Source organism: Rhagoletis pomonella, unplaced genomic scaffold, assembly GCF_013731165.1.
Source record: "Rhagoletis pomonella isolate Grant_MI unplaced genomic scaffold, Rhpom_1.0 Rhpom_scaffold_01508, whole genome shotgun sequence".
In the NCBI taxonomy this organism is placed as follows: Eukaryota; Metazoa; Arthropoda; class Insecta; order Diptera; family Tephritidae; genus Rhagoletis; species Rhagoletis pomonella.
This window is the reverse complement of record NW_023460062.1, coordinates 4,066-18,095: the sequence shown is the minus strand read 5'-3', so window position 1 is coordinate 18,095 and position 14,030 is coordinate 4,066. Positions and strand designations below refer to the sequence as shown.

The 14,030-nt window shown below is 38.8% G+C and overlaps 2 protein-coding genes across 2 annotated transcripts; one reads left to right on the top strand and one right to left on the bottom strand.

The window, feature by feature from the left end:
- Window positions 1-4,405: 4,405 nt before the first annotated feature.
- On the top strand, window positions 4,406-6,036 carry LOC118752439 (serine protease snake-like). Its single transcript, XM_036487357.1, has 3 exons — window positions 4,406-4,768; window positions 4,821-5,091; window positions 5,340-6,036. Exons 1-3 carry the CDS (start codon window positions 4,636-4,638, stop codon window positions 5,929-5,931), a joined length of 996 nt encoding a protein of 331 aa, XP_036343250.1. The 5' UTR covers window positions 4,406-4,635; the 3' UTR covers window positions 5,932-6,036.
- Window positions 6,037-6,077: 41 nt separating this feature from the next.
- LOC118752440 (beta-1,4-N-acetylgalactosaminyltransferase bre-4-like) lies at window positions 6,078-9,556 on the bottom strand. The gene has a single exon (XM_036487358.1). The coding sequence runs from the start codon at window positions 9,247-9,249 to the stop codon at window positions 8,281-8,283; it is 969 nt and encodes a 322-aa protein (XP_036343251.1). The 5' UTR covers window positions 9,250-9,556; the 3' UTR covers window positions 6,078-8,280.
- Between the last annotated feature and the right edge of the window lie 4,474 nt (window positions 9,557-14,030).

Here is a 14,030-nt window from a genome sequence, read left to right as displayed (position 1 = left end):
AAATGATTTATATCTGTTAACTGTTGAGTAATAGATTTATTTTTATTGGTTCGCCTTTTTTTAGCTCCTACTCCAAGAACAACCTGAAAAGGAATGATAATAAACACTTGTACTATGTTCGTTGAAAATACGAACGTTTCCTCTGAATCTGTGTCAATGCACTGTGTTGGTTGTTTATCAATTGCCAAAGCGTCTCCAAATGTAAGAATTCCAGAGAATTTAAGGACACAGCAGTACTCCACCCATCCCTCTACAGGTACGCTCGCAGCATTCGATCTCAAGTTTTCCTTTGGGGAATGGCTCAAATGTTCTGGCCACAACAGAACTCCATTACATTTCCATTGATGGGGAACAACAGAAAAATGTTTTTTTTTTCCCACGTTGAAACAATTTTAAAAGAATCAATGCCTTCGAACACAAAAAATTTTACTAAAGCCAGTGTTTTAATCGGTTTACTTTTTATCAATAAGTCTGTACCAGTCTGTAATTACCCTTTTAACATGATTCAATAATACAAGGTTCGATAAACTGACAGTTGTCTCACTCGCACCGCTCCCTTAGCAGTGGTAGAGTGTTGCTTCTTTGCAAATTTACTTGGAAAAAGTGTAGCTTTGCTGTGAAATAGAAGTACATATAAGCTTTTGTGCAATATGTTTATTTGTATATGCATATGAAGCACATTTAACTGATGAAAACATAAATTGTTTTTAAATTGGATGTTTACATAAATCTCATAATAGTTTTATTTAAATTTTGAGTTCTTTTGATTTTTTTCTACAGCTAAATAGCACATTAATTACGTAATTCACGTAGATGTATTAATATTTCGTTAAATATTTCGTTTAAACTGCCAGATTTCCTTCAAATACATTAGAATTTAAAAAAGGAATTTCACTTCTAATTGCCTACTTTGCGTACTTTTCTTCTACCATTTTCGCAACATGGGATTGCATTCTTTCCCTTTCTCTGTCCTTCGTAAATGCAACCTTTTGTAAGGGAGTGTTAAACCGCGGCTGTTAATAATTATCTAACCTTGTATTATTGAATCATGGAGGGACAGCATGAACGAAAGACACAAGATCACGTAAGAACGCGACGTTGTTTTTGTAACTGGTTTTGAGAAAAAGGTTTCCGAAAGCGGGTTCGTCAGCTGAGCGTTTGTTTACATCACAAGCACCACTATTTTACACTTTTATTCAAGTAAAGAAGAGTTAATTCAACATGACAACACATTTCAAAGCATTTTGTTGCATCATTTTACCTAAATTGTGCGTTTAAAGTGGCTGACAATAATTTTGGCTAATTTTGGTTTTCGTTGTTTTCTTTGCTTTGTTTACTTTTCGCTCGTTTTCCAGTGAAACAAGATAGCGTAGAACCCGCTAAAAAAATCGACTTTTTTCACTCTCTTGTTCTTACGTGATCTTGTGTCTTTCGTTCATGGAGGGGCAGTGCATTTTTGCCAACGCCGAAGCAGTAATAGGGCATTCGCACAAGGCGATTTTACAGGCAACAAAAGTTGAATACGAAGTTGAATGAGAAGTTGAAAGTGAAAAAGTTGCCATCCCTATTCAGACGAGGCGATTTGCGATTCAATACGAATCGTTATTTACATTATTGAAAATGAATTTAAATCGCAAAATTTTATCAATTGGCGTAAATTTGGTAAGCCAAGCGTTGGTAGAAGTGCTTTTAGCGAAGCTGAAAGATAAAATAAGAGTAAAAAAGTAAAAAAGTATACAGAACAGTGTTGGCATTTTTGGTACAATTGTACTTGTTTGATACAATTTCATTTACAATATACTTTCCTACTACGGAGTATTTTTAGTACAATTTTGTAATGAATACTAAAAATATATAGCTCTGAAAATTCAGCGCAAGAAATTTTTTGTATTCTCTTTTGTTCGCCTGTTCGTATTTACCTTACTACCTTTACTAAGTTTTACTAAAACAAAATGTCGAAGTCAGCTTCATATAGAAACAAAGGCCCGTAGTCATAGTCAAAATAAAGTCGACTTTAAAGTTAGTTGCAGCTTTTTGACATAATTTTCAATGGGATATCTGTCAAAAAAGCTGCAACTAACTTTAAAGTCGACTTTATTTTGACTATGACTACGGGCCAATGTCTTCGTTAGTTATAAGAAGAGATTATATTTACGAGATAATATCTATTTAAATAAATATACATATAAAATAAAGGCTACTTATTTGAAGCAAGTTAAAAGAAACAATGGCAGGATGTCTATTTGTGTATGAATTCATTTGCCACGCTACCAAACTTTGCGGCCAAATTATCAGTGAAACAAAATAAAAAGAAAGGATAATAATTGAACCAGTTCTCTATCAGGATCACATCGTTGTTGTTGAATTTGCGTGCAAAATTTTTATGTGTATCCCGATTATTGCCCAAGAAAACATAGCTGGAGTTGCGACAGAGTTGCATTGACTTCAGTTTATCAAGTTTATTCAGTGACATCGCTGGAGAAATTTATCAGAAATGTGTAAACGAATTTCCAGACAAATTTTGACAGTTCATTTATAAGGTTTACACAATTATAAGTTTATACGGTTTACAATGCATTTATAAGGGCTGATGAATACCCTTATTGTGTTTTAGGCGCAGTAATTGTGACAATAGTCATATGATGAATTTTGTCATTGTTGTGGGAATAGGGCGGTTACTTTGTTTTTGCTTTATATTTTGATATTTTTAGCCATTCAAGTTTTTTTTCGTGCAACCTTGCGTGAGTTGAACGCAAAAGTTGCCTGAAAAATCGCCTCGTGCGAAAGCCCTATTAAGGAAATTTAACACAAGAAAATTTTTTAAGGCCCCGCCAGATAGAAATTCTTCTCTGTAGGCATCGGACACACTGCGCTTCGCGGCGCAATTGGGTTAACACCGTAGCCGGAGTTGCCGCTGACACCACAGGTGGCACTGGCGTTATTGAGCTAGCGCCAAAAAATTGCGCTATTACCCATGACTACTTCTCTGCATCACAGAGAGGTTTTTGATTGTTATCCAAGCGAACTCTGATTTTGAATAGAAGACGTATCAAATTCACCCAATTCTAAACTTTTTACCCACGCATATGCGGCAAAACAACAACAACATGACATGTAGAAATGTAGCCGTAGGGGATCCACCGAGACCAGTAAAGTTTTGAAAGGGGTCTACGAGAAAAAAAGGTTTGGGGACCTCTGTTTTAGCATAAAAAAAAATTTACCAAACTGAACCGTGGTTCACGGATACTTATGAACCGGTTCTTTTACCGTTACAAGCATTTTCTGAGTGGTTCGAACCACTGAACCAAACCTCACCTATTTTTAGAGCGGTTTGTAGCACTGGTTTTTGCTTTTCTTTAGAGCTTCAGTGGAATTCATAATCGCTACGCTAAATTTTCGTCGCTAAAATTCTATAAATGAAAAGCACTCGCCTAAAAGTATATAACAAGAGTAAGAGTAATGCGATGCGTAATCAGCTAAATCTGCCTGTGTGCAGAGCATGCAACTAGATGTTGTGCGTGTTGTTAGGGGCGTCTGCTATTCTTTTGGAGATTTTTGGCGATCAAAATTAGCGATAGCAAATGTTGGAATCCGGCTGCAGCATACTGCCCATTACTTATAATCGCTGTGACAACAACTGGTAACTTATTTTGGTAATAAAATTTGTCGGTTACAAAATCTTTAACGTGCAGAGTAGACACGTAGACTTTCACTTTTTTACTGAAACCTAACGGTTAACTATCAAAAAACGATTATAGGAAAGCCAGAACGTGAATTAAAAAAACAGAGTAGATTTGAAGTAAAGCGGATTAGATTTAAAAAAAATTTACTAAAGCTGCTGCGATCAGAAGATGTCCGAGCACTGAAGGCGAATGATTTTTTTAATATAACGAGCGGAAAGAGCTAATAACGAGTAATTTAGCTTCCTCCCGTACCCCAGGATGCTCCTGGATTTGTAAAATTGGCGGGAAAAACTGTTTTCATATGCAACTGGCGGCAATTTGATTATTTATTCTTATTTTTACTAATAAATGCACATATTTCTATACAATAGTTTTAACGATGCTTACGTTATTAGTAAATGTTGCCAAATTTTACTGAGTTCTTGGATTTACCTTCCTTCATTACAGTTGGACAAAAAAAAAGTTCGCAAATCATTGAATTCTCTCATAAACTTTCATATTCAGCACCAGATTTTAAGTATAATAACAGTAAAATCGAGATATTGAGTCATTGTCGTAAGTGCATCCTTGTTTAATGCACGTGTGTTCAGTTGGGACACCTTTATTCCACAAATACGAAATTGTCCTGCTCAGGTAACGAAAATGCTCATCAGCAGAGTACACATGTACATAAATACATACATACATACATACACATATCTAAGAAAGTAAACACCATTGTAAACACTTCCTACTCAAAACTTGATATGAAAACTTGTTATGTCAGACGGTGAAAAGATTCCCGTACATATGAAAACCGCGATTAACAATACAGCAACAGGCGGGGAATCAACACACAAATAAATTTGCCTATACATTTGTATACTTATACATAAATATTTCATTCTGGGCTCTAACAAGTTAGAGAATGTAGTTCGAGCTCATCTTCAATTCGAGCCCGCAGTTGCGAACAATGCATCAAAGAAATTGGATGGAAAGTATGCAGCTCAGAAATCTTTTTACAAGAGCAATACTTTTCTTGCATGTGCTTGATAATAAGTGGGCTTTCGTTAGGGGACAAGTCCAGCCAACAATTGAAGTAAAAAGTAAATGATTTGGTATAGTAGTTGTGCAAGTTTTAATTGTATTTTCTTTAAGAATGCACTGAAGTGAAGCAACTTATATTCGAAGAGGTGCGAACTTTTAGCGCTTTCATACATGGCGCAGAAGAATTAAGCTTTACGGTAGATAATTGCAAGCCGTATGCACCGCTAATAGTGGGTGGAACTCCAGCAAGCCCCAGGGAATTTCCGCATATTGCACGATTGGGTCGTGAGGAGAAAGATAGATCGATAGAATGGTTTTGTGGTGGGACATTAGTAAGTGATAAATATGTTTTAACTGCAGCGCATTGCCTTTCATCAAGCCGGTAAGAGCACGTCTTTAAATACAACATACATTTATTTGTATATATGTACATACATATCTTTACCAAAGTATAGAAAGGCTCTATCTCACATTTTTGTTCCTTTAAATATAGTTTAAAAATTTAGCAAAAAACAAGACTCTACAGTTGAAATGGAGTACTTTATAGTTACAAAGAAATTATCTCATTTAACGATTATAAATATCATGTGAATTTATGATAAAACATTTCATGTTTTTTTATCTCCGCAGCGGTGAAGTGAATGTAGTTCGCTTGGGCGAACTGGAGTTTGAAAAAGAATCGGATGACGCACAACCAGAAGATATTCGTGTTCGTCGCTACGTCGAACATAAGAATTATGAAAGTGGCACCATTTATAATGATATAGCTCTCATTGAACTGGATCGCGCTGTTAATTTCGACGCATATAAACATCCCGCCTGTTTGCCAACAACCTCAGGTGATGAATTTGAAAAATTTGTCGCTATCGGTTGGGGCAGTATCCACTTCGCCGATGCTGATTCAAAGAAACTATTAAAAGTGACTCTGCATCGATTCGATTTCCACAGTTGTCAACGTATAACAGAATCTGGAGATGTAGATCAACTTCCCAGAGGAGTGGACAATCGTTCGCAAATATGTGCTGGGTCAAATGAAGCGAAAGACACTTGCAGTGGTGATTCTGGTGGCCCATTATTGGCCTACCATCCCAGTTTTCCATGCATGTATACGATAGTTGGTGTTACGTCTTTTGGTATGGGCTGTGGTACACCCAATCAACCGGGCGTTTATACGCGTGTATATAACTTTATTAATTGGATCCGTGACACTGTATGGGCTTAGAAAAAATAGCAATAAAGATAATTGAGAAAATATTAAAGATATAAAATCAAACACAGTTTTAAGTTTCAAACTATGAGTATCAATTTATTATCGTCATTGTCCTAGTTAAATATACTTCAATTGAGATTCTTCATGCTCTAAATTTAAAACAACTTAAAGCACTTGGCATAGTTACATTAGGATTCATATACATATATACACAGTATGTTGCATGTACTTCTACATACATACATTATTGTTTAGCATTTTGTAGCCGCGATTTGTTTATTTGCGTGCGTGTGCGTTTACGTGAAACATACGCGTGTGCGTATTAGATATAGACTAGAAAAAACTTAGAACTTTTTTTATGTGTGCCAATAATTTAAAAGCCCATCGACCAGGCGCAAAACAGCCTAAATCGCCGTTGTGGCAAAAATTAGATTTGGCAACACTGAACTCCAGGCATCGAGATTTATTCACCTTTATTAAAACAACAGATTTGTAAAATAATAGCTAGAGAAAATACGGTCTATCAAGGCAATGCCTTAAAAAACCGTTTTTCGCACTCCAGTAAAATTTGAGTGCCGTAGGATCAGCGGTTTTGCAATTGGTCTATGAGCGGTTTTGCAAAAACATCGTCGATATGTTAGTATGTCTTTCTTGATCCTTGTAGGTAAAATTTTACATTTCAATACATACATTAAAAATATAATCTTAACTACTTTGCATTTTTAGCAGATTTGGGAGTAGTACACGTATTTTTCGAATACAACATTTTTAATTTCTACTGTTGATGTAAGTGGTGAATTGCAAAATAATCAGCCTCATTATTGCTTAATGTGATACCGGAATTAAAAAGTTTCTACTAAAACTAATATTATAATAGTAAAAAAACGTTATTGTGCCCAGAGTACCATTTTTTCTTCAAGACTAATGTTTAGACCGATTTTTTTTTTGTAATATGTAACTCAACTCGAGCCCAACCTTGTACGTAGATTTTTTTATACATGCCAATACCACAAAAAATAATTAGCCAAATCTGTGAAGCTCATGGTGAAATTCACATTATGTCATTACAAAAAGGGTCAACAACAACAACAACAAGCTCTAGTGATGATGTTACAAACAAATTAATTTTTGAAAGTTTAGTGAACATTTTTTACTTTCAGCGGCTTTCAGCTTATAATGTAGTTCTTTTTAAATTTTCCGCTATTTGTCTATAGCGCAATTTTTTCCCTATCGCTAAGCTGATGGTAAATAGTGAAAAATTTTTTTTTTTTTTATTATATTCAGTGCTAGTGAAATGTTTAGTGCACTCAAAACTTAATGCACTAGCCCTAGCTCCTACTTTCAATAATAAGAAAAGTAACTGACACCCCTATTGCGACTGTCGACTGTTAGTCGATTATCGATTATCCGTGGTATTTTCAAAGTCGTTTTCTCGTTCAATAAGTGCGTGTTAATAGTTTATAGTCGCTCATCCTTCTACAGACAAACAGTTGTAGAAAAATTAGCGATAAAAAACTCTTCACAGTCGCTTATTGAACGAGAAATCGACATTCAGAATGCCATGGACAAGCGATAATCGAAAAAGAGTCGTTTATCTACTACTAGTCGACACTCGCAATAAGGGTGTGAAAGTTTTAAATTTGAATCCCAAACGTACTTCTAAAGTATGAAATGAGATTCGTAGCGATAGGTATAATCTCGTTGCAAGGTTTTGTAATTCACAACCAAATCTTTAAAATTACCAATTTATCTTTATTATCAAATGCTCAGTTTTTGCTAATGCAACAACAAGCACTATTATCGTTTCATTCTTGACAACTGCGAAAAACTACGTACATATATATGTACGTACATCAAATTTGGTTAAGAACAACGTGATGTGAAGTACCAGATAAAGCAATCCGCACACATGCATCAAAAGTGAATTAATTAAAAATTCGTCATTTTCGATTTTATGCGATAAAATTGTTCTCCGATTATACATTTACCTCAGAGTACAATCATACATTTCTGCCAGCAAAACCTGAAGTAGTTTTTGTTTTTGATTTGTTGTAAGAGCACATGTGATCATGATAAATAGTTTTTTGGAACTCCTGCCAAACGGTGAATTTCGAGCTGATACGCTATTGAGGAAAGTGGGCGAATTGTTTTAGATTAGTAACCTTAGACCAATTACATGGTGATGCTCACAGGTATACGAGTACTTAAACTTGTGTATGTATATGTATTTATATCTTTTCGTTGTAGTCTTGATAACTACAACTACAAGCCTTATTCGAGTGGGTTTTCAATCCACTTATCTTTTAAACGGACGATTAAAAATTTCTTTCCTTGGCATATTTTTGTAAGACATTATTTAACTCACGTTTCGACGAGAATGTGTGTGAATAAGCTATGAAGTCGACGTTCCTTTTCTTTGTACTCCAACGAATTTAGGCCATCAGTCAGGAAGCGCTTGTAACCATTTCTTAACAACTTCAGCCGATCTTCGTTCTTTTTCTCTGGCTTGTGTCGCATCATCGTGTATTTACTATATCCCGGCTCAAAGCGACAAATATCAATTTTATGGGAGTACAATCTGTTGAAGAAATCATCGTCCTCACCTCCCCAGCCCTCGAACAAGTTTGACATTCCGTTAATAAATCTATATTGCTGCGTTCGTATAGCCACAACACCTCCAAATAGTCCACGATATGGCAATGTAAAACGGAAAATATCCAAAGCGGAGCACATATGTCGCGGATTCAGTGTACAAGCGTATAGTTGACCTAGGTTCATCGGGAGCAGATCGACATCGTGTAATATTAAACAAGGAAATTCCAGTTCAGCAGCAATTACTGAGCCTATATTGAATAGCTTCGCGCGGTTAAATGGTTTCTGATCATATTGTTCAATTAGGAAAATTCGATAATGAATGCGTTGCTGCCGCAGATAATTGTGCATGTAGATAAGAAAAGCATGAAGTTGCTCCTCCCGCTTGCGGTAAGGCACAATGATTGCGGTACTAAATCGTGCGCTGCACTCCTCCGGAAAATATTCACCACCGGGTATTATTTCTTCTCCACGCAGTACATGTTCGCGATACTGCGGCCGATATGTGTTTGCATTATCTGCTATAATATCACTGTAATCACATGAAGGCATGCGTTGCATGGAGATATTACTGGTAACTTGCTCGACAAGCTCCTCACTTATTTGATTTTGGTGTAAAAACTCGTAATGTGAAGCAAAGCGCCATGGCATAATCCAATATATCAGCAATAGCACCAAGGCGATGCGCGCAGCCAAGTCCGTAACATTATAACTCCTCTGGTTTATTTTTAATATCATACTGCCGAATATTTCATTTGATTTGCAATGCTGTTATCACCGCTTTAATATAATACATGACTCCAAAGTTTACAAATTTGTGTACGGCTGCGAAAATAGTGCTCCGAATTCCTAACTTAATTTTGTGAACAGCTGATTTGGTCAGTTGTAGTGATGAAAAACTATCGCTAGGGCTATCGATAGTATCGATGATTTCAGCCCCTATTATGAGGTGTGTATAGTAACAAATAGTCAGCACTAATTTGTACTGGAACCTGCAAATGAGTAAAATGAGAACACATGCAGAAGTGTACGGGAACCCAAAAAGCACTATTTCCTACACAAACGTCAGTCGGTTTGTTTACATGTCATTGGTACAACACTGATTTGGATGCAAATCAGTAAATAATTATTCACCCTCATTGCGAGAGTCGTGTCGAATACAAGTCGTTTTTCGAGAGTCGAATCGTATCGAAAATTTCACGTCATTGCCTAAAATTTCCACTCGACTAGTGTATTAAAACGGAAAAACTTGGCAGCACTGTATAGTTTTCGACAAATTTCGTCGTTTACTTTTTTCAGCACGACAGTGAACAATGCCAATGTTGTCGAGTCGTACAATTTAGCCTAATTTACGACTTACGCAATGATGCTGATTAAAAACGCTTCCAATTAAGAATAATTGCGTACATATTAAAATATTTCGTTGTTTACTTCCATCTTTGCTTCCGCTGTGTTTTGTTTTTGTTTACAAATGCAACCCTGCATATCGTTTGACATTTCCTGAACTTGAAGAAAAATAAACTTCGGCAAATTCCTGTAACTTCTAACTGGGACAGTTGCTCTCTTACTCGCTCAAAAGTATTTCCAGTGAGAGAAATGCTTGCGTACGGAACGACTTCCTGTGATTTCATACTATTTTTTACTATGTCCTAATGTACTGGAACAAACTAATTGTTGGAATTGGACTATAAAAGATGCACATGCCTACATATGTATGTTGTGAACTCCTTTGTTTGTAAATATGTTTGTTACTGCAATTTATTTGTAACATGTGTTGAATATACAAAGTTAATAAAAGGGTAATAGGGAATTTACATGAGGCGATTTTTAGTTGAAAGCAACAATCGCCTGGTGTAAACGGCCTTTCAACTAATCGCTTTCAATGAAGTTGGTCGGCTGCCCACTTTCGTTCAACTTTTGATTCAACTAATCGCCTGCGAAAGTTGAATCATGTAAATTGCCTATAAAAATAGCTGTATTGCAAAAAAGATTCTGGATTGTTCCGTGCTATTTGTTTCTTCTCGATCGTCGTTCGCCTTTGTGGTCTTCGTTTCCAAATTGTGTTGTTCTGTCGTTGGCTGTTGTGTCAAAACTCTGCCTCTCCCATCGCTATCGCTGTCCTTTAACGGCCGCCTTCACATGGTTTAAAAACTCGCTTGCGTTCTGCTTTTTTCTCTCGCAAGCGAGAAAGAGTTTTGTTGACTGGGCAATTGACAGCATACTTTTTCATTTGTAAAATGTCGCCAAACAAGAAGGTTCAAGCTTTGCAGGCTCTTAAAAGTTTGAGAAAGTTAGAAAATCTGCATAAAGAGATGTATACTATTTTCAAATGAAAAGTGGCTGCCCCTAAATTTGTATTTGTCTCCAAAATAAACGATGTTTCTACTCTGAAAAATGAGAACATAGCTGTCAAACAACAAAAATTACAGTTGAAAGCAAGCGAGAGCTCGCATACCGCTCGGTATGCGAGAAAAAGCATGCTTCGTACTTTTTGCGGTCTACACGTGCGGTTTCTCGCATGCGTCGTCACGCAAGCGAGATTTTCCAGCACGTGAAGACGGCCGGTTATACAAGGCAGATGACGAGTTTGATTCCGATTTAAAACGAAATTTACAGGGTGCCATTACACCCCGCCACACCGTGAATCACGTAGGGATTCACCTTTAATTTGCAGGATGGCAAGCCTTGTTGCAAGGCGACGTAGTACTCCTCCAGCGGTCCTGACCTCGACGAGACTGATCTGCCCGACCTTGGCTGGAAATACTTTGGTGACTCGGCCTTTTTCCATTGGCTCCGCGGTTGAAGATCGTCGCAGACCAGAACTAAATCGTCGATCTCAATCGCCTCAACTTTGTCGTGCCACTTGTGGCGCAAGAGTAATTGCGACAAATAATGCCGTATCCACTGCTTCCAAATGCGGTCCTTCAGATACCAGTGGCGATACGCCACTGTTTCCTGAGGCATATTTTTTGGTCAACTGGCTGTGGTGTTTGCGTTGAATTGGGACAACCAACCAGATAATGGTTCGGATTTATGGGATCGTCTTCCCTTGATGACAAAGGCACCTCAGTCAGAGGCCTCGAGTTTAATATATTTTCGGTTTCAATTAGCACGCTTCGCAGTGTGTCTTCTCTTGGTGCTTCTTCGCGAAGTGTATTCTGCAACAATCTCTTAACGACGCGAATGAGGCGCTCCCAACAACCTCCTGAACTTGGATTGGAAGGAAAATTAAACTTCCAGTCTATGTTCCGCCTGGTGACCTCATTGAATATTCGCTCAAAATCCAAAATTCGCTCTGACTCTTTCAGCTCTCGTTGGGCGCCAACAAAATTCGTCCCGTTGTCGCTTCGGATTCTAATCGGTGTGCCACGGCGGTTAATAAAATTTCGCAGGCATAGCAAAAATGCATCAGTCGACAAATCATTTGCGAGCTCCAAATGAGCCGCTCTTGTAGTAAGGCACGTGAAAATTACTGCCCATCGCTTCTCACGTCGACGACCTATTGTCACGTTAAACGGGCCAAACACATCTACGCCCGTGTACGTGAACGGCCTAACATAAGGGGTGACTCGATCCTCCGGTAACTGACTCTAACTCTGCATCAGCCTAAAGCGCTGGTTATACTTGCATTGTGCTGCAGCGCATAACATGAGTACTGCCACATAGAGAATCTGTTTAACGAGCTTTGCATACAAGCGATTATCCTACGCAGCGCATGACAGGGCATGGCATCTAAGTTTGGAGAATTTTGATTTTTCGCTATGTGACATTTTCAAAGAGAGATGCCACTCCCATTGCTCTCATTAGTCTGTTCCAGTACCCATCAGATTTAGGGGAATTACTGAGAAGTCGTTCTTGTACATACATTGGGGCATATTTATATTCGAAACAAAGTCAATTATAAAGTTAGTTGCCGCCATTTCATTGAAAATTATGACAAAAAGCAGCAACTAACTTTAGTGTCGACTTCATTTAAGCTATGAATAAGCATTCTTCACTTATGTTTTCCTAACTAAATGCTGGAGTAGTGGAACAGACTAACTGATCACAGTGAGCAGCTGATTCTGGAAAATTATGCGCTCTATGCCGAGTACAATTACACCACTGCTTCACATGCGCTGCAACTTGTAAACGTACATAAGCGGAAGAAGTGGGAGGAGCATCTGAAGACTTGCAACTTCACCTCTGGTGTGAGCAAGCTTTGGTCAACCGTGAGGTCATTGTCTAATCCGACGAAGCACGACGACAGAGTCGAAATTTCCTTCGGCGACCATGCTTCGTCGGACCCGGAGCGATGCGCGAGCTATTTTAGCCGGCAGTTCATACTGCATCCTCCGGTGGACAAAGCCAAGCGTCGAGTGACCAGAAGGCTGCACAAACTGCCAACAAATTGTGCCCCCCTTGCTTTCACTTGCGGTGAAGTTCAGGTGGCCATCGGGAAGGCGAAAGCCTCCAAAGCCATGGGTCCCGACGGTATATGCATGCTGATGCTGAAAAATTTGGGTCCTGCGGGGGTAGCGTACCTAACGGAGGTCCTCAATTTGTCAATGGCCACTCTCATCATCCCAGACATCTGGAAGGTGGGGAGAGTGGTCCCACTGCTCAAACCGGGGAAACCTGCAAACAAAGGAGATTCGTATCGTCCGATTACACTCCTTTCCCCGGTAGCGAAGACACTCGAGGCCTTGCTACTCCCGTACTTTACAAATCACCTGACCCCAGCGAAGCATCAGCATGGTTTCCGTAAAGTGCACAGCACAACAACAGCACTTAACGCCATAAACACTCAGATAACTCGTGGCCTTAACCGTAACCGTCCCTGTGAGAGAACGATTCTAGTAGCGTTGGACTTGTCAAAGGCGTTTGACACCGTCTGCCATTCCACGCTACTAGAAGATATAGAGGCCTCCTCTCTCCCACAGAGGCTCAAACGGTGGTCGGCAAATTATCTAAGTGGTCAACATTCGTCGGTAATGTTCAGAGACAAAACGAGTAAGCAGCGAAAAATAAAACAGGGGGTTCCTCAGGGTGGTGTCCTTTCCCCGCTACTGTTTAACTTTTATATTTCAAAGCTCCCTCAACCACCAGAGGGAGTCTCGATTGTCTCCTATGCCGACGATTGCTCGATTATGGCGACTGGGAATGGAATTGATGACCTGTGTTCGAAAGTAAACGGCTATCTCTCCGAACTTTCTCGCTTCTTCACTGCAAAGTGTCTAGCCCTCTCCCCTACGAAATCCTCCGCGACCCTCTTCACAACCTGGACGAAGGAGGTCAGGCTACCGCTGGGGATTCACGTCGATGACACACCAATTCCGACGGTGAATAACCCCAAAATACTCGGAGTAACTTTCGACAGCCTGCTCTCCTTCTCTGCGCACTCAACCGCTATTGTCAATAAAGTACAGAGCCGCAACAAGGTCCTCAAGTCGCTAGCCGGCAGTACTTGGGGCAAAGACAAAGAAACGTTGCTGGCAACATACAAGGCAATAGGCCGGCCGGTTTTGAACTACGCAGCG